Here is a 21,105-nt window from a genome sequence, read left to right as displayed (position 1 = left end):
GTGATACTTAGTTAGTGCATGGTATTAAGAAAACCTGACCAATACAAGGATTAAAAATGACAAGGTAAGACATGGATGAGCATTGACCAAATGAGATTGATGGCAAATAATAATTGCATGAGTTCATTGGATCAAATAATAATTTATAAAGGTGAGATTCTGGATGTAGTGAGTTAAATGATGAGGTCTATGACTCGGATATGTATTAGATTTCACATGGAAAGGTTAAGTGATCAAGATGGTAGGCATAATACCACTAAGTAATTAGGATCTTAATTGCATTCATTTTACATGGATGTGGGTGATTAATTTCTAGGTTTTAGAGAATTCGACTTGAATAGCAAGTAGTAGCATGTGCAAAAACCCTTTAGAAAAAATCGAATGTCTATTCTAGGATCTTCATCAATAATAGATTAAAATAAAAAAATTAACATATTACACCTTCCTAGTTACACATTATTTCTTGAATTATCTAGTTTAGGGTGTGAGGTTCTTGTAATGTCCCCTACTTAATGTGACCATCAGGGTAAATAGATTAGCCTATGACAGGAGCTTCCGTAGGCTGATGAAGTGATTAGGGAGCTCATTTGGCAGTATTTTCAGGAGTTACTATTTTAGTAAGTCAGTGGGAGTCAAGTGATATGCAAATTTGTAGTGTTCGGCTTGGTGGATTTGGTTGAGCTCTTTTTGACGAGCTACCGTACATGGTATTCTGAGTTCAACTCATATATGATTTTATTGCCAAAGTTAATTTGCTTTATTATAGAGTGATAATTAAATAAAAGACTTGTTAATTAAGTCACTTTATTATAAAGTTGTTTTAAAAAGGTATTTCTCATTTATCCCACATTGCTTATGCAAATGAAGTCAACTACTTTGAGGGCTTTATATTCTCTTGGCTGTAATGAGTTGGGGATGCTTGGATGATATTACTATTATGCTATTGGATTTCTGGGGTTTCTTATTGTTGGGCTTGGAGGACGAAATCTCTCTTTGCTATTGAAAGACACAATTAGGAGGATTATTGGGTGTTTTCACTTAGGAGAAACAGTGGGATTTATTGGTGAGTTCGCACATAGTAGAAGAGAGCTCTAAAGTTCAGGTCAGAAGTTGCTACAGTACGCATGAATAGTGATTTTGCTATAGTGTGCATGAATAGTGTTTTTGCTACAGTGAGCATGAATAGAATAGCATTTTTGCTACAGTGACGTGAATAGTGCTGCTACAGTACGCAGACAGTGTTGCATTGAGTTACTTGTTCACTCTCGCTAATTAATGGTTTGAGGGCTATCATTTCATCAACTGATCGCTGCGACATCTACTTCCAGGTTCCTTCCATCATACTGTTCATTTTAGGCATTGCAATTGTTAAATATCAGTCTGAATATTTGCTGCAGCATATTTGGCAACTGTATGTAAACATTTCTATTGCAAAATCAATATTTTATCAGCAAATAAGAAGGTTCTAGACTTTGCATATTTATCGATGTATGTTTACTATGTGTTTGTCAAAACGCCATGTTGAAAATAACACTCTAATTGATAATACTTAGTAATCTGCAAGTCTCCTCAAAAAATTTTTAAAAAAATTAAAAAGGGGGTGGTTATTATAGTTCTTCCTTTTCAAGTTCACCCTCTTCCCTTAATTCATATTTAGATACAAATTCTCCATCAATTTAAAATTAAAATTGAACAGCTCTCTTTCTTTTTTTATTCTTTTATTAGATGATTTTACACCTCTTTATATTATGATTAAAATGTAATCTTAGATTAATAATAGGTTACAAATTTCATATCACTATACTTGATATAAACTACTACTCATAAAGCTCAGATCTTGGTTTTCTGTTTTTTCCCAAAAACAATAATGACTTGTGTTGCTGGTCTCAAGGACTTACCTTTTATGTGGAAAAACATTGAAGGGTTTAGTGATTTTTTCCACAAAAGTTTTGGTTTCTTCCAGTCAATTTTTGGATTGCAGTGCTCATCTTCAAAAGTTTTTGACGATTTTCTAATCAAAATCATGGCTTATTTTCTTGAAGCAGTTCGGGTTTGACAATTTGCTCCTTGCAATTATGGTTTCAATTTTAAAAGTTGAACTCAGAGTCTGCAATGTCCCCTTTCTAGAGTTCACAACACAATGTTGTCATCAGCCCATATTCCTTGGTCTTGTAGGCTAACCAGAACATAAAGGATACTTTGAGACAATTTGGCCTAGGCAATTTCAGTTACAGTTCATTCTAGGGTATTTTTAGGCAATTTTGGGCACACTTACTATTTATAGTAAGTCATTATGGTTACATTTGGACTTCTAGTGCAGTGGTATGTCGATGGTAAATTGTTCAATATCAACAATATCATTTATTTATCATTGATATAATTTATTATTCATTAATAAAGTCTTTTATAAAGTTAAGTTAGATTATTTAACTTTATTAATGCATTAATCTATATTTTGGGGGAAATATTTATATTAAATGGTTCCTCTTCATTTTATAACACATTAGAGATATAAATGGTAAAGGGGAAATATTTTAAAAAAGAATACTCGGGGCAAAATAGGAGCTGCACGAAAATTGAAGGAAAAAAGCAATGTTAAGTTTTTTAATCCCACATTGACAAAACAAGAGAGTGACCCCATGAGAAAGTGTATAAAAAGGAAAGAAGTTTCCTCTTTTTAGCATGCTTGGATAATCTATGAAAATTCATGAAATTGTGGAGATTTTCCCTGATGGGCTTGAAGGATGGAAACCCTCTTTGCTGTTGAAAAAGACAGTCAGTAGGATTTGGTTGAGTTTCAAGATAAAATCTAATTTTTGAGATATCTATTACTTCTTTTTTGTTTGCTTAGTTGTCAGGTGAGTTTGGTTGAGAGTTTTAGAGCTGGATCATGCTACATTACTGAAAAACGAGTTGCTGGAGACTGATTACTACACTTGGGAAAGGATAATATATGCTAAACAAATCAAGAGTGCCCAGGAGTGAACTGCATCAGCTTGGGAGGGGTTATAGGGCTGCACAAATCTGAATATCATACCAGCAGTGACATTTCTGCCTGCACCATCAGCATTCACACACATCAGTCTGAAAAAGCACCAAATATAGGGCTGTACAGCCTAAGGAGAGCATGAGAAATAAACATACAAGTCAGAAGCTGTCCAAGTAAGCAGGACAGAGCATCAGGAGTCCATATGAGGTCTGTAGCTTATCATTGCAGCAATCTGAACAATCTGGGAAGTGGCAGCAGGAGTCTTGAAGTGTGAACATTTCAGTTAGTGCATTGAAGGCAACCATCTATAGTTTCAGTGACTTGGTATGCTAAGTTGATGAAGTTTGTAAAATTGTCATTGTAAACAATATTCTTATGCTACTATAAATCTGAGATATCTATTGCTGCCGTAGCCCAAAATATTAGCTATAAAATTAGTAAATAATTCTTGAGACAACATTGTCTTAACACTTGTAATTTGTCGTTGTTATTTATTCCCTGCAGCATTGCATATTCCAATAAACATAAAAATCAGAAGTTAAATAAATCAGATTGCACACCGTTTGACAAAATTACAGTGAGTAAGAAAGGCACAAAATTGCTCTCGGGGGTGTCTAGACTCTATACAGTGTCTCTAGCAACAGAGGACAGATATGTTTCCCAAAATTAGGTTGGAAAGATTGGAGTTATCTTTGTCATCTCCAGAAATTCTACAAAATCAAGGAGGGTCTCAACAAAAGGCTCATACCGAAGAGCTTTTTGAAGAGAAGGGGGCAACCTTCTATGCATTCATGACCAAAAGACCTGTAGACTGTCTTCTCTAGGGTAGTTAGGAACTTAGGACAGTGACCATTAAGAGATGGTACTAAATAATGTAATATTTCTTTAATAGTCATCTAAGTAGCTTTAGTACGCTTCTATTTCTGTTTTTGTTCACAACTGTTTCATTTAGAAACATCATCTTATAATCTGTTATAAATAGTGTATTTCATCTCTATTGTATATATTGATTTATATTAAAAAAAAATTCATCAAATATCTATATGCATATACCATGTGAATCTCTATGACAAGCCTTCAAATAATTAGAAGCAAAATATGAAGTACCCAAGTCTATGCATGATGATTCTAATGACAAAAATATGAAAATATTAAAAGCCAATTTGAATTTGAATTTTCCCTATGTAATGACATTTTGAGACTTGAGTATTTTGATTTCCATTTTTGCAAATTATGAATACGATATATGAGGTGCTTTATCTATAATTTAATGGACAATCACGGATTTATGATTATCACTCTTCATTTTGCATTTATAACTTCAAAGTTTGAACATGTATAAATTCAACATATGTGTATACATGCGTGTGTAGAGACAAACCCGTACCTGTATCCAAGGGGAAAAGAATTGTCATACTCATATCTAATAGCCATACTAATACCCAAAACCAAATCGACAACTTAGGAAACACAATTCCCTTGTACATACATACAAATCATAATCAAAACTGAAAGAATCTAGGATTTCACAAAAGTGTTTCTTGTCAATCCATCCCTTCTCTCTATTTTTTATTTAAGCAAGAGAATGTGGTAATTAGTTGGTCATATAGCTCACATCCTTAACTATTTCTCCCCGATTTTTGGTTCTAGATATTAGCACATAGAATAATCCTTTATATTCCAAATCTATGAGCTTCGAGAGAAAATGTGAAAACAGAAAGCAATTGGAAAGAAAACCTGTAACAAAAGCAATTTTTCTTACAATGATGTAATCTTGATTTTCTATGATTGTAGTTAAACAATTAAAATTAAAAAATTATGGATGAATACAATATGTATTGGAATGCTAGTACTTTGGTCCTCTGTAGAGAAAGCTTAATGGATTATTCATTCATTCTATAGATTTGAATCAAGATTCCTAAAGAATTTTATCTCTTTTAAAAATCCATATTGTCTCACATACAAATCAACGTATTTTCACATTTAAAAAATGACCATTGCAACTCTCCTTCTATACATGAGTTGTAGACACATTTGATTGCCATTTTCTAAACCAATAGAGAAATCTCTTTAATTTTAATTTTTAAGACATCTAAAGACTCTTACAAAATCACCCTCTTGACTTCACACAAGATAAAATATCTATTAAGTCAATGTTATCTACCATTTTTTCCCAGGCATCAACATAGCAAGTCCAAGGTTTGGATAATATTTCCTCACATCTAAGACATGAGAAACATAAGCCATTGTTTGTACCTATGTAGGCAGTGGGAAGTATAGCCAATTCCAATTTTGATGTCATCAACATACAAAAATCAACAAGATAATCCAATCAAAAGATCGAAAAAGGTATATTTGTGTATGGTATAGATGCTTGATAGAGGGGCAGCATATGTATATGGGGGAAGGAATCTGACTGTTGTAAATAGATAATTATAACAATATTCTCAACATTTAGACATGAGATTGATGAGCATTTCACACAAAATTTGTCATTTATATATAGTAAATAATGAAATCTTGTGATACCAATTTATCATCTTTCATTCTACTTTAGACTTCAAATAATGATAACTAACTATTTGGCCTACAAGTCAAAGTCTGAATTTCTCCCGTACGCAATGGAAATGGCCAACAACCACCTAAACAGAATAGCACGATTGCACCCTCTCATATATTATTGCATTTATCATGTTGAAAAAGTATCTCACCATTAATATAATGTTCGACATAAATTCACACTAATTGACACAGAGTTAATGGTTAGTAAACATCATGCCTTGTAGTTTCTCAAAGATGGGCTGTACTGAACAGAAACAATATTTGGAATCTATTTTTATCCCTTGGATACCTTTCGAGAGAGCTGAATCAACTATGTTTGCATATCTTCTAAACACATATTCATCAAGCAAAATATGCAAAGTAACAAGAATCGGAATCGGTAAGGCCGAATCAAATTGTGAATCGGCCATGAATCAGAATCGAACTGGCCACGAATCGGCAAATTTAAAAAACCCTTAAAATTTAGTAACTTATTTCATAAACCCTTTATCGCTGATTCGATTCATCAATACATAAAAAATCATTTGGCTTGAATCGAATCATCAAATTGCGTGAATCGCATGAATCGCCGTGATTCTCAGAACTATGAAAATATGTATTACCAACAGTTTTTCCAAGAAAAACTTAAGATTGTGCCAATGGAGAAAGGCTTCGATAAGGGGCATGATTTTAAATGATTAGATAGATATCCATACAGATGTATTAGGCAATTTAATAAGGGTGATTGTTAAAGATGATTCAACAATTTGATTTTTTGTTTTATTTTCTATTTTTAAGAGAGTTTCTTTGGATATATAAATATTAAGATGGTTTTATTGAATATTACGATGTGAACGAAGAAGGATCAAAAATGATTTTTGTATCTAATAAAGATGGAGAATATAGTTTTCTCATAAATTCTTCTATTATATACACTTAAGTTTAGGATGGGTATCACTGTTTTGAGTATTCTAGCTTTATATTGTTTAGTGTTTGTATGTACCTTTTAATTTTATTGTTTCCCATAAATTTTATAGGCTCTGATACCAAATGTAATGTTGCTTTTCCCCTCGAATCTTTAAGTATTTGCAGTGGAATTAATATGATGGTTAATTTAGAGTTAACATAATTGGTAATATATAATGTTGAATAGAGATTCTGGAATCAGCTGTGTGAGTTAATTTGTTTGACATTTAGATCAAACTCCATGATCTATTCTATTCTCTTGTTGGCTATCTTTCCTAATGATGGGTCGTGGAGTTTGATAAGAAACTTTGAACAAATTAACTCACATGGCTGATTCCAGAAGCTTGGTTTAACAATTTCATGGACTGCAGACACCATATGTCTAGAATATATAATGTTATCCAAGAAAGATATATTAACAATACACACCACACATGATAATTTATGATAATTTCAAAAGAAATATCAAACATGCTAAACTGAATAACACAACCACATACATCAATCATGTTATGACCAAATTAATATGTCATCCATACTTATCTGCATCTTGAGCATTTAAAACAGTTATTCTAACTCTAAGAAGGTTTCAATGGTCTTGGGTACTTTACAACTATGGCACATCTAGTAGGAACCAGTTCTTACACAGAACCACCCATAACTCAAAGCATAAATATACAGCCCTAGCTAGGAGACTCCCAAGTGTATGTTGCACTTCAAGTTGGACAAGCACTGTGTACCCCTTCTACAAGTGCACATAGCCCACCAAGCCGCCTTCTTCCTTCTTAAATAATCTCTATACACTTCTCAATTCTCACATGAATATTTTATATAACATTTTAAGGTGTTGTTTCCAAACCATCACACGCTTACACACGAGTTTCCTTTAATAATTACTTAAGAAATGATTATTCCTCTCCCTGTTTTAAGGGTTTTTATAAATCACAGAGGCTTGTATCTAAATGGTGAGCTATGCCCTTCCAATAATTGGAAAGATAGGAATAAACGGTCATAAGAGACTCCTTCAACACCAAAATTTGGCATAAAACATACCACAGCATTAAATTAGCATCAATATTCTAGAAAGCTTACACTAGCAGAACTTGAGCCAAGCTCTAAGGCCTTTTTTACTTAACACCTTAGCTGTCAACTAGAGCAGGAACCTTTGTGCAGGGCATTAATTAATAACAAGGAATCCTCTTCCACAATTAGATTGTCAGTCCTTCAAGATAACACAGCCACCATGCCTACCATAAAGATGCACCTTCAGCCTCACTACCAGTTTTAACTCCCAACAAGAGGGAACAAACATACATAAATTTTCCATTTACATCCCTAGAAAAACCTTGCTCAGTATTTCTCAGGTTGCTCCAACAGGTTGCTCAGTAATTTCATAAAATCTATTAGAGAGGTAACCTACTAATTCTTGGGTACGTTGGTATCTTGTTGATGACTGCTATTCCTTCCAATATTATTTGCTCTCACCCCACCAACAGGATGATTTTGCATTTGTTTTGTTAACAATAATTTAGGGCCCATTTGGCAACAGGAATACAAGTGGATTAGGCATATGTATATTCTTAAAATTTTAAACTATTTGTTTGGATGCACCAAATCGGAATAGGAATAGGAATAAAATTAGAATACATATTCCAACTTTAGCCAAAAAATGAGCATTTGCTATTCCACCTAAATAGGTGGAATTGGAATACATATTCCTATTCCAATTTTTTTATTTTAGAAAACAAAAAAAAATTGAGTCTGTGAATGCCACATCTAAGTCTGCGTGAACCAAACAAGAAGAGGAATATGTAACCCCATTTTCTATTCGAGAATAAGTATTCCTATTCCTATTTTTATATTCCCGCAGCCAAATGGGCCCTTAGTGAATTGAATTTCCATATTCCTGAATTTGATAACCTAGTGTTCTTCAAAGACTAAATATTTAAGTACTAACATTTTTCACACATGAATTTCTAGAAATATTAGTTTTACAACCTAGTATCTAGCTAGTCTGCTGTTAAATGCTAGTAAGTCTGAATAATTGTTGTCATTTTTTATCTGTCAAAAACGTCAGTGTGTACCCTTGAGTAATGAACCACTTGAAGCTCACTGAAAAAAGGCTTTTAAAGAAAGCTAGCAAAAAGAAAACCTCAAGAAATCAAGAGGTTTTTTTATCCTGGTTCACAGAGTTCCATAGAGATGTTGGGTGACCCATTTAAACCCTACCATGTAAATTGCATGCCAATGGTTTCAATAATAGATATAAAGAGAAAATATATTACAAAAGTACTGAAAATAACCTCCAAAATATAACGGATCCTAGGTAGTACTCCCATTCTTATCAAGCCTGCTGCAACATCTTGACCAGCAACATTAGTGTCATCTCCAATAGTAGCTTCTTCCTCAACATCCTCCTTGTCATTTTTATTTGAGAAGGGAAACATATTTGAAGGTTTTGCAGAGTACTTCCAAAATCCACCTCCAAGAAAACCATCCCGCAGTTTTGATCCCTTCCTAAATATAGGAGCAACAAAGGTTGATTTCTCACCTGGACAAGACATCTGTAAATGAAGAAAATGTTAGCATATTTTTGTTTGTGGCTGCTTTCCTCTAAATCTTAAATTAGAAAATAAAAAGCCAAATAAGAAGCACGCCTAGCATCATTTACAGGGAATTTTTTTGATTATTTTGGAAAATATTTAGGTGCCCTTAAATTGAAAACGGTCACAAAAACCAAGCATTTGCTTGCTAAGGTTATATATCAAATAAGAGAACACTGGCAGCAGGAAAGCCTCATGTAAAGGGACGTATAATTTACCTCGAGTAGGTTGAAATAGCTCTCATTTTCTGAGTAGCTTAGCAAGCGCTGTAAAACTTTTGCACATGCAACAACTACAGTGCTGTGGGAATCATCTAATGCCATCCTGTGAGAAAGTTTAGAGAAAGATAGGATTAGAAACAAGTTCACACAACCGTGGGACTAAAAGAAAGTGTTGTCAGAAATAAACCGACACAAAACTGGAATCTCAGCCTATTGTGACACCCCTGATCCACAGTATATTTATTAGATTCAATAATTTTTAAATTTCATCTTTGACTCCCATGAAAAAAAACTGTAGTAAATCTTCGTGTTTCTGAAATTGCACAAAACATATGAATATGTAGTAAGGACCATCTGGAATCTTATGAAGGTAATATAAATTTAACAGAATACAGCAACTAGATGTTCATTCATTACAATAAACATTTGTTTAATACTAAGTGAATCTTTACAAAGCACAAAGATCAAAAATTAGGATTACTTTTTTTTGTTTGTCTTACAATGGCTTAGCTAAACAAACAAATGATTACAAGGTAAAACAACTAACACATGCCAAGAAAGAGGGGGTGTTGAGAATCAAGTTAGAGGGAAAGCATAACCACTTGTTTGGTTAGGAAGACCAAAGATATTTGAAGCTCAGTGTAAAATATAGAGGAGCACTTGCTAAATTTGTGAATGAAAATAAGAAACAACAAAACCACACATTTACTAACCTAGTTAAGTTTTACCAAGTTTTGCCAAGTTAATGAATTTTAAATAACTATTAATGTTAATAATTTGCCATGTTTTCCAGAGTTATTCCCAAATGCCCAAGCCCAAGTCTGAATTGTGTCAGCCAAGTTTTCTTGATTTGTTAGTTTTCAAACTACGACTTGAAGAGCCCTCTAGGCCTAAACAAGACAGCCTCCTGAATAGACAGAAAGATATGTAGAAGATAATCTTTAAGTGAACAAGATAAAAAGAGTCTAGTGCTGCAGAGCAACACAATCAACGAGGTGGATGGACAACATTATGATTAAAAATTTAAAAATATGGGCACACAAAGGTGGATGTTCGCAAAAGCATGAATAGTTACAACATGAGGTAGACATTCGAAGTCAAATGAATAGAGCCAGACAACATGAGATGAATAATCTTGAGAGAAGCTAATTCAGGGTGAGCAGCCTGATTAGGATGAGTGACCTACTCCTGATGGATGGCATGCTTGAAGAATGTGATGTTGAATCTCTAGAAATCTTGTTTGGAAGGCACAATGATATGAAAAATGAAGGATTCTTGCCGTTCATAGAAGTGACAGGGTGTGCATGAATGAGATAAGGATAATGAAATTTAATTCAGTTTGTTAAAGCTTGCATGGAGATAGATTACAAGCCAAGATGGTTAGGACATGACACACTTGGTAGAACACTGAAGCTGCATAGAATATCACAATTGGATGCTTGGAACCCAACTTGTGACAGATAAGAATGCCAAAAGTTATTCAAAAGAAATCAAAGTCACATTAAAGAGATTCGGGCAAATCAAGGAAGTCAACAATAAAGTACCTAACCAATAAAAGTCGTAAGAAAACATGGAGAATGGACTCACTTGATACATTTTGTAGGTGTATTTTGCATAAAAACTATGTTTTTGCAAAATCCATGGTGAAGCTGTTGGACCTGGGTCCAGTTGATTCGGAATCCAATTCAATGCAGAAAGAATATATCGAAGTCTTTCATAAAATTGTGTTATTGAGATTATGTTTATTGAGCTCGGTTTTTGGCACTGGACATATATTTTCACCACTGGTAGAGACATAGTTATATTATTACTATTTTTGCATTTTCTACAAATATATTTTTCAAGCAATTAGTATATAATATATCAATTTTATTAATCACTTATAAGGTTTATAAATCTTTTTGTATAGAAATAAAAAACGCTAAGAAATGTGTATGTTGTTTCTGCTGCAAATATATATATATATATATATATATATATTAATGATTTTAATTTTTTACACAGGCAAACCCAACACCGCCCCCCAAAAAGAAATTGTTAAATCCACAAACTGGATACCCTGAACAAGAACCAGGATCTGAACTAAAACCAGTAACATAGCGTAAAATATATGTTTTCTAAAGAAGTTTTAAGTTTTGAGTTTCTTTTTTCTATGTTGCCATATTTTTGCTGTCTTATCAAGTCCAAGTCAAATTTGGATCCATCACATCTTTGCTGGATCCAAGTCTTATGACTATGGTCCAACTACAGCTCATAAACAAAACAACATATAACGTTCATTTCCATAAGACAGACTTATCAACATATTATCACCTATTCAACTACTCCAAATCTTTCAAGCAACTTGCCTAGCCGTTCAGTCTGTTGGTTTTGTGATGGGTCTGTTTTGAACTTTTGTCTGCTGATATGTTTAGCATCTAGTTCTGTTGTTTTTGTGGTGTTTGGTCCCTGTTTAGGGTTGCTGCATTTTCTCTCTGCAGCTATTCTGTTAGTTGGAGCTTAGTTGAACATCTATCTTCTTTGAGATTGTAAAGGATTTTGGGGCCCTTTCAAAACCTGTTTTTGCCTTAATTGAAAACTACTCCAAATCTTTTATAGGTGAGCATTGCAAACATTTTCTCTCAATATTTTCTTTATTCTAATACTGTCAAAAATCACACCATGGATTTGCATTGCACAGCTTAAAAGGACTGCTCAGGAGAGTTCTAATTTTTTAAACTTCTAGGAGGTGCCAAAAAAACGAATATTTAAAATATTGTTAAATAGCATTACAAAAGGAACACCTTTCCAAACTCAGATATACGATGTTTGGATGTGATTATACCGTAGCGTCAAGACAAGTTCTGGCTCTGGACCAATTGCATATGCCCAAACAGCTTGCCAATCAACTGATTTGTCCTTAGCAGACATTTCCAAACTAGTAATATTCCCCACTTCATTTATATGTACATAAACTAGGGCCTTGTCAAGCACAGCAGCAATTAAGTTCAATGCAATAGCCCTCTGCCCTGGGACCTGCAGCTTTAAATATACAATTAGAACATAAGAATGAAGCAATGTACTAGTGAATTCACAATGCAAGAGGAAAAACCAGACCATTAACTTAAAACTGGAATTCATTATAATGCCCGAGTATTCTGCTAACAAAACATGCTTAGGATGTATTAGTCCAGCAACAGTGACAAGCCAGGAAAAAACAAAAACACACCAAAAAAGGGGTCTTAATATGCTATAAGCGGAAACCTTCATGCAGATACTTCTAAACAACAATCAAGATTCTTCAACAAAGGGGAAATTTAATGACACATTCTTTATTATATGCTAGCCCTGTACACATCAAAAAGGTAGGATGTTATAAGACCTGATAAAACTGGAGACTTGACCTCATTGAGGGGGTATGATACACAGTGATATGTAATGTCCCCTTTAGACATTTTCTAGTCATTATCGTCTAATTTCCCGTTAGCATTTCACACCACGGTCTCATGGGCTAACCAAGCCTTTACAGGGATCAGTATGAGTTTTGTCCCAGGCACTTGAATATTCAGGCCACTCCGAGTTGATGCAGCAGGGATTTCTCTATATTTACTATTTATAGTAAGTCAGCAGGGTCTATATTTCCCATTTTGTAGTATTTGGACTTGGAGCGTCTTGCCGAGAGCTTTCCAGCCAGCCATTACACATGGCTTTCTGAGTTTTACAAGATGTTTATCTTAATGTTTGAAGATTAAAATGTTTTTATAAAGTGACTTCAAAATTAAGAGGGTATATTACTAAGTCACTTTATCTTATAAAGTTATATTATCCTCCTAAGTGGAAAAAGGACGATTTAAAAAAGCAACTGAAGGGTCATCCGGTTGTGCTTAAAAGGGGAAGAGGGAGCTCATTTTCAGGATACTTGGTTTTGTGATTCAAATTTCACTTTCTCTCTTGGAGAGTTATTTGGGAAGCTTTCAACTTTTGGCCAATTTGAGGACAGAAACTCTTGAGCTCAGCGGGAGTGGACGGAAACTCATTGTCTTGCTGGAAATATCACACAGGTATCTCACTTGTGCTTAAACGTTTCTTTTCTTATAACCCATCTGACTATATATCTACGTTTAAGATTGCATATTGCATTGTTTGTTGTGGGATTGTAAAGCAATATTATTTTCAAAATACATATATTTTCAACTGGATATTGGTATTTGCTGAATGAATGAGAAATCTTTGCATGCAAATGTATTGTTAAATTTATGTGTTGTGGTTATCAGAAAAATTTGGGCATATATCCGATGAGGGATATTATAGTGGTATCGAAGCATTGAACCTATCATCCTATTGTATAATTAAAGGTTTCATCAGAAACAAAGTTGCTGATACACAAATGAAACAATAAGTATTTGTACTCCTGAGTTTATTTTTTCAGGAGTTGGAAAATAGCCTGAGTTTGATATACTGAAAATGAATTGAAGTATCATTATAGTGGGGTTAATAATTGTTTTGGAACCTGTTGTATCTATTTATCGACAAAGATAGCCTTGGTCTTGCCGTGAGAGTGGGCAGAACTGGTTAACGGAAACAAATAATGTAATATCCCTTGCCCAAATTAACTGATTTTAGCTCAAGGAATATTGTCAAACACTTGTATGCTGCCTTTCTCTATTCCAATTTTCTTGTGTTTCAGATTGTTTGATATAGTTTGAATGATGCTAAGAAATTTAGAATGTTTGCAAATGATATTACAATGCCTCTTACAATGAACTAATATGCAAGTGCAGTTCTTTTTGGTATTTTCAATGCATATACATGGAAACTAGGTATGGAATGCATACCTACAGCCAACTGACATTTTGACAAACAATTGGCATACAACTATTATGCTGATCATATATGCTATTAGATGGATGTTTCATCAAACAAATGGTATGCAACATATATCTCATTTATTGAATTCATTCCCATGTACAATGTTGCTATGAATTTGCCAAGACAAATGGACTTACAGTAATGACTACAGCAATGCCAAATCTGATTCTGAATTATCGCTTACAACAGCAAAATTATATGCCTAAGATTACAATGCTAACTACTAATAGTTGCAAGAGGAACCTGATAATAGTGATGCCCACGGATGGAGATGAAAGTTGCACTCGGAATCAAGCATAAATACTGTAGCGCAAGTACTATAGCACAGCACTGTTCACACATAGTGTAGCAGCAAGGAAAAAAACAATTACTAATGGCTGCCAAAGATGAATCTTCAAGTCTGCACTCGTTAGTCCTTTACTATTCTTCAAACCCTTCGGTTATTCCTTAACTTTAAGCACAAATAGAACTCCAAAATGAAGCTCTCCTCAATGCCAAATTCAATGGATATTTCACCCCCTGAAATGGTTGCAACACTGAAGAATTGACGCTCTCCAATGGCTAAATAAAAGCAAAAACCCTTAGTTTCTTCTCCCAAATTCATATTAAATGCAATTGACAATAACCGGATGCTTAACAATGAAGCTTTCACCTCTATTTATTCTTTTCCTTCACCCTTCTAGAAGGAATAAAATATTATTTAATTGCACTCTCTAGAAGCTTCCCCCTTGCCAATACAATATTTAGTTATGCTTCTAGAAAATGCACTCTCTAGAAGCTTACCACTTTCCAATACAAAAATTAGTTGTGCTTCTAGAAAATTAAATTAATTAAATATAGTCACCTTTAGATTTATTTATTTATTTGACTTTAATTTAATTTATTTCTCCACTTAGTCTTTGGAGAACAAAAAGCTAAGAACTCCATTGAGGGTCTAAAAGATGGGGGGACATTACAGTCCACCTTCCTTGAAATTGCTTGTCCTCAAGCAATCCAACAACACAATGAACTCCAACCTCCACCTAGATCCCAAATGAAGTAGTACATGACACCCCTATCAATATTGAACCAACTGCATACCACTAATATCATCAGGACCAACAATATAACCTACAGTATAGCACTCAAAACATGTGCTAATGATGTAGAGTTAGAATATCACCATAAGAAAACCCCACAAGAAATATCTTCATCCTGGTCCCCACCCATATAATATATAGTGGACTGGAATCTTGATCAACAATCCCTTGCAGAGACGTAGCTGCAGAACAACCATATGCACTCATGCCAACTATATCAACAATAGATGTAACTACATCAAAATCTATTGACACAGGAACATTACTGCCTGCCGCAACACAAAACTAAATTTTTGCAAATGGTGAAAACTGAGCCCAACTCCACTCAGGTGAGTAATCAACATCAACCTCAAACATCGGATTGTCATAAGTGAATGTTGCATCTATGTCGAACATAGAACTATCCATAAAGTGAACATCAACACTTTGTTGATTGGTAGTATAACATGACTCTATCACTATATCACTTACCTCATCAACGATAATAGGTGTACTATCATCAGAGCACTATATCACTCACCTCATCAACAATAACAAGTGTACTATCATCAGAGCACACATCTACAACTGCATGCATATTGCTAAAATCCTCATAGGATGGCTCAACCGACAGCGAAGTGGCTGCTAATATGATAGTATTCTCGCATGCTCCTACTCCCACTATCGCTATATCGCCATCAAATACATGATCCGAGAAACTCATGCCAACAACTACATCTAACTTAACCTATCATTAATTATCATAACATTTCGCTCTTTGCAAAAACGATATCATGCTCTGCTCAAATATTAGATTCAAAATCAATTGGGTCATTCATTTGTGATTTTGATTCACCTTATTCTCTAGCACATCCAACTATTTCACAATACCCTGTGTCTCAGAATCTCCATTCCTTGGCGGAGAAGTGTGCCCTTTTCGGATATAATAAATACCAAACCTTCTGTCACAATCCATAATGCTAAAAACCAAGTCCTCTACCTGTGGGTCAAAAGAAAAGTGATGAGCACTCACAGTGTAATGCCGATAAAAACTCTCAATCTCATCATCATCAAATTGGGAACCAAAAGATGGCTCCACTCTCTGACTCTAAACTATCGATCGGGCAGGATCCTAGGCAACCCTTTCAGCAAACCCAACTACCAAATCCCTATTAGCAAGCACTGTAGCCAAGGTCTCTACAATCTTCCTCACCAATCGCCATATAGCACAAAAGCCCCGAATAAGAGTACCCTCAGATATATTGTATGAAACCTCCTGCAAATCCAAGCTCTCAAGCAAATACTCCTTGAATGACTCAGTAAAGTAGAAATTATATGTGGAAGCATCAATCTGCTCCCCCACAATCCACAGTTGATCCCTCTAAAAATATGACAAATGCCAACTGTCCATGCTACCAACTGTATGAGAAGAAGAAATAGATTCACTTCTAATAAAAGGAAGCAAATCACCATGAGAGCCTGTCTCCATTGATGCTCTCACCTCCTTTGTACATACTACACTCATATCTTGAACGAATGTGTTTGGCATGTCATCACGTCCGTCATCCTCAACCGTAGAAGAAAACTCACCACCAACCACAATATGTAACTGAACAGGGTCTAGGGTTGGTGTAAATTATACCCGTTCCAACTCCATGGTAACCTTATCCAACTATGACTGTGACTCCTGAAGAGCCAACTGAGTATACTGAAGAGAGTCCATAGTCACCTCAAGCTCCCGGATGGGCTCAGCCACCTCCTCCTCTTTCCCTAACAACATCTCATAGCAGGTGCTACCCCACTCCTGAAGATAATCCCTATTAGAAACTAATTGGGAGTAACTATGCTTCAAGATCCTAACAACCTCTCGAAGTGCATGAACCTCTACTCGACAAAGAGTACTATCACCATGCTCATCAAACATAGGAGCACCCCAACCAGATGTAGCTAACATCTGACAGATAGCATCATAATGCTCAAGAGCTAAAGAAATGTTACTATCACTCACCTTCAGCTGATAAGTCACATGATGCCTCTGTAATCCTTGACTCCTATGCAAGCTCTCTGTCTCACTAACTGCATTAATTTAGGAAACTGGATCAAGACTCTCCACCACAAGATCACTCATACATGCGCTATCTTCCTCGCACAATTCTGCATCCGACATACAACTGCCATGTACCTCAACCAACTCCTCATCCAAAGAAATGGAAACCCTTACCATATCAATCTCCTCACATGTCTCATCTTCCACCTCAATAGTAAGATCCTGTAAGCATCGATCCTGGGACCCATCCAAAACCTCCTTAAAGTCATCACCCAATATCTGACAAAGGTTGTCATACCCCATACATCTCATAGCATCATCAAATGGATCATCAGATGTGTCCATACTATTTGCATCAACATCTCTTGACAAAGCCTCGACTGTGGACTCCTGACTCAGCATACATGACTCAACACCAGGCTGCAAATCAATATACTAGAGCATAAGCCCACATCTATTGGTTCCGCTGAAACACCCACATCACCAACATCATAGCTGGGTGACTCTATACGTGCCTCAGTCCCACCTAAGGAAGCAACTGCCTCCTGCACTATAGTAACACCATGAGATCTCACATACAAATCTCCAATAATAATCCTGTCCTTGAGAGAGTCAAAAGTATCAGTGGTAACAACTGCATCAACTGTCTCCGCACTATCTGTAATAACAGCTCTAGCAGCCTCAACCTGCTGAAGCTTGGTGTCGTTATCCTCTGCTGCCACTGACACAACCACATGTCCCTGTGAAATAAGTCCATCGTCAACACTGCAAATAGGACTAGCAGGTCTCGTACTAAATACAGGTACATCTACATCAGGGACTCCTGTCGGGGAAAACTCAAGCTTCCTTCCTTGCAACCTCGATGTCAGCCTTCTAAAAGCGAAAACCATATACCTTGTTGCCCTTCCAATTGTCTTTGAATCAACGAGCTACTTGTCAATCTCTATTGATGAAGCTTATGTTTCTCCATACTCTCCTGCAAAGCATTCATCTTCACACTAACTTCCTTAGTACTCCACCGAATTCTAAAACTCTCAATCCTATTATGTCTGTCCATGGCTAGAAAATGCTAGAGTGTTGGTCACTCCAAATGCAACGGCAACTCTGACAATAATTAATATTTTCCTACCCACAGGATGGCAGGAAACCACTCTGATACCAATGTAATATACCTTGCCCAAACTGACTGATTTTAGCTCAAGGAATATTGTCAAACACTTGTATGCTGCCTTTCTCTATTGATTTGTTTGTGTTTCAGATTGTTTGATATAGCTTGAATGATGCTAAGAAATTTAGAATGTTCACAAATGATATTACAATACCTCTTACAATGAACTAATATGCAAGTGCAGTTCTTTTTGGTATTTTCAATGCATATACATGGAAACCAAATATGGAATGCATACCTAAAGCCAACTGACATTTTGACAAACAATTGGCATACAACTATTATGTTGATCATATATGCTATTAGATGGACGTTTCACCAAACAAATGGTATGCAACATATATCTCCTTTATTAAATTCATTCCCATGTACAGCGTTGCTATGAATTTGCCAAGACAAATGGGCTTACAATAATGACTACAGCAATGCCAAATCTGATTCTAAATTGTCGCTTACAACAACAAAATTATATGTCTGAGATTACAATGCTAACTACTAATAGTTGAAAGAGAAACCTGATAATGGTGATGCCCATGGATGGACATGAAAGTTGCAATCGGAATCAAGCATAAATACTGTAGCATGGGTACTGTAGCGCAGCACTGTTCACACCAACTGTAGCAGCAAGGAAAAAATGATTACTAGTGGCTGCCAAAGACGAATCTTCAGGTCTGCACTCGTTAGTCCTTCACTATTCTTCAAACCATTCAGTTATTCCTTAACTTTAAACACAAATAGAACTCCAAAATGAAACTCTCCTCAATGCCAAATTTAGTGGATATTTCACCACCTCAAATGGTTGCAAAACTATAGAATTGACGCTCTCCAATGGCTAACTTAAATCAGAAATCCTTAATTTCTTCTCCCAAGTTCATATCAAATGCAATTGACAATAATCGGATGCCTAAAAATGAAGCTCTCATCTCTATTTATTCTTTTTCTTCACCCTTCTAGAAGGAAGTAAAATATTATTTAATTGCACTCTCTAGAAACTTCTCATTTCCAATACAATAATTAGTTGTGCTTCTAGAAACTGCACTCTCTAGAAGCCTCACACTTTCCAATACAATAATTAGTTCTGCTTCTAGAAAATTAAATTAATTAAATATAAAGTCACTTTTAAATTTATTTATTTATTTATTGACTTTAGTTTAATTTATTTCTCCTTATTTCTCCACTTAGCCTTTGGAGAACAAAAAGCTAAGAACTCCATTGAGTGTCTAAAAGATGAGAGACATTACAAATAAATAATTTTTGGGTGCTTCATTTCTATAGTTTTGAGAGTTGGAGGAATATACAGTGCTCTCTGAAGTTTTAACAACAAATATTAATGTATGTCATCGTGAATATGAGAGGCGATATATTGGCAAAGTCCAGAGTTCAACAAAAATTAAAAATTCCACCAAACATCGGATATTCACAGGGTCTACGATATGTATTTTGATATTTAACAAATAAAGGAATACTTTATTCTGATTTATAATCCGGTAAAATTTATTGATTTCTAAGGTTTGCAATGAACTCGTAGAAGGCATTATTATTTATTTGGGGATGAATATATTTAGAGCCATGACTTTCAAAAAAAATTGGGCTTAATTATATTATTACACATAAGAATTTTTTTTAGTCGTTGGCTTAGCATAAGTTTTTCCTTAAACTGGGCAATTAAATTATTTTGAGCATTGTCGTGAGTTGCCGTCAAAGTCTATCAAAGGAGCATATACCTTCAGCTGAGTGCTTTCCTTAACATTGGTGGTCTATCTTAAAGCTTTATAATTGACAATTTTTTGTGGTCATGGCACTATGGAAGAAGACTATAGTTGGGTGACGGAAATGTTTGTTTCTCATATTTTCATGGATTGAAGGACGATTTTTGGAGCATTCATATGTTTATTTTAATACAGCAAACACAACATACAGTTTTCTAAGGATGTTGAGAATTTATCGGATGCTAAAGTCCTTCATTGAATTCTCTTCCCTTATTAGTTGATTAGTATTCGAGAAACATTATCGATTCCTGGAAGGCATCCATTTTGGAGGAATTGTTGAGTAAGTAGAGTGTCATGAAATAATCTCAGTGCATCGTCGAGCTTCTGCACATTCCAACTCGAGCACCCAAGTCACTCACTATAGAAATTTTGAGAAGTATGATTAGAGTGTTTAATCTAAGGAAGATTATCGATAACGTTGACTATTACAATCCCGTGATCCTCAGGTCTTCAAAGAAACATATATACAATAATCGGGGCCGCCTTGTTTCCAAACTGAAAAGGGTTCTGAAAGGACTGTGCATATTTTGGAAAGCGTCATTATCGAGATTTGGCAAAATATTTCTCAGCAGCGAAATTCAATTGATAGCGTATTTAAACCGCATAGTGACAGAGTTGAGTAGAAGACATTATATCACACAGGAGGACAAGTTTAAGGGAAATAAGTGGTACAATTGATTGATTCTATTACTCAAATTACATCTGCAAACTGCAGTAAAAGAAACAATTTTGTAGCTGAACATTCAACAGGTCGGAACTATTAAAGATAACATGGATAGCCTCAACTGTACCATTGATTACATACCCCTCTACCATTCAGGGGCTATTTTTCTTTGTGAAATTGATACAATTTCTTAATCTCTCCATACATGAATATTAATGTGAACTTTCTAAT

General features: G+C 35.0%; 1 protein-coding gene across 8 annotated transcripts in view; it reads right to left on the bottom strand.

Moving 5' to 3' along the window:
- The window catches only part of IYO (RPAP1-like, carboxy-terminal protein), a 216,032-nt gene that overhangs the window by 39,153 nt on the left and 155,774 nt on the right, over positions 1 to 21,105 (bottom strand). For all 8 annotated transcript variants that reach the window (XR_016364726.1, XR_016364727.1, XM_089831044.1 and 5 more), the window contains exons 4-6: positions 12,145 to 12,335; positions 9,318 to 9,423; positions 8,800 to 9,060 (exon numbers count right to left, since the gene is read on the bottom strand). Coding sequence is in view for 6 of the 8 variants with exons in the window: in XM_089831044.1 (XP_089687170.1) it covers positions 8,800 to 9,060; positions 9,318 to 9,423; positions 12,145 to 12,335 (558 nt within the window). In the remaining 2 variants the exon portion in view is untranslated. The remainder of the gene's footprint in view (positions 1 to 8,799; positions 9,061 to 9,317; positions 9,424 to 12,144; positions 12,336 to 21,105) is intronic.

Source organism: Cupressus sempervirens, chromosome 5, assembly GCF_028749045.1.
Source record: "Cupressus sempervirens isolate cs-2001-9-10 chromosome 5, ASM2874904v1, whole genome shotgun sequence".
Classification (NCBI taxonomy): Eukaryota; Viridiplantae; Streptophyta; class Pinopsida; order Cupressales; family Cupressaceae; genus Cupressus; species Cupressus sempervirens.
Note: the sequence above shows the minus strand (reverse complement) of the source record. Positions and strands in the feature narration are given on the sequence as shown.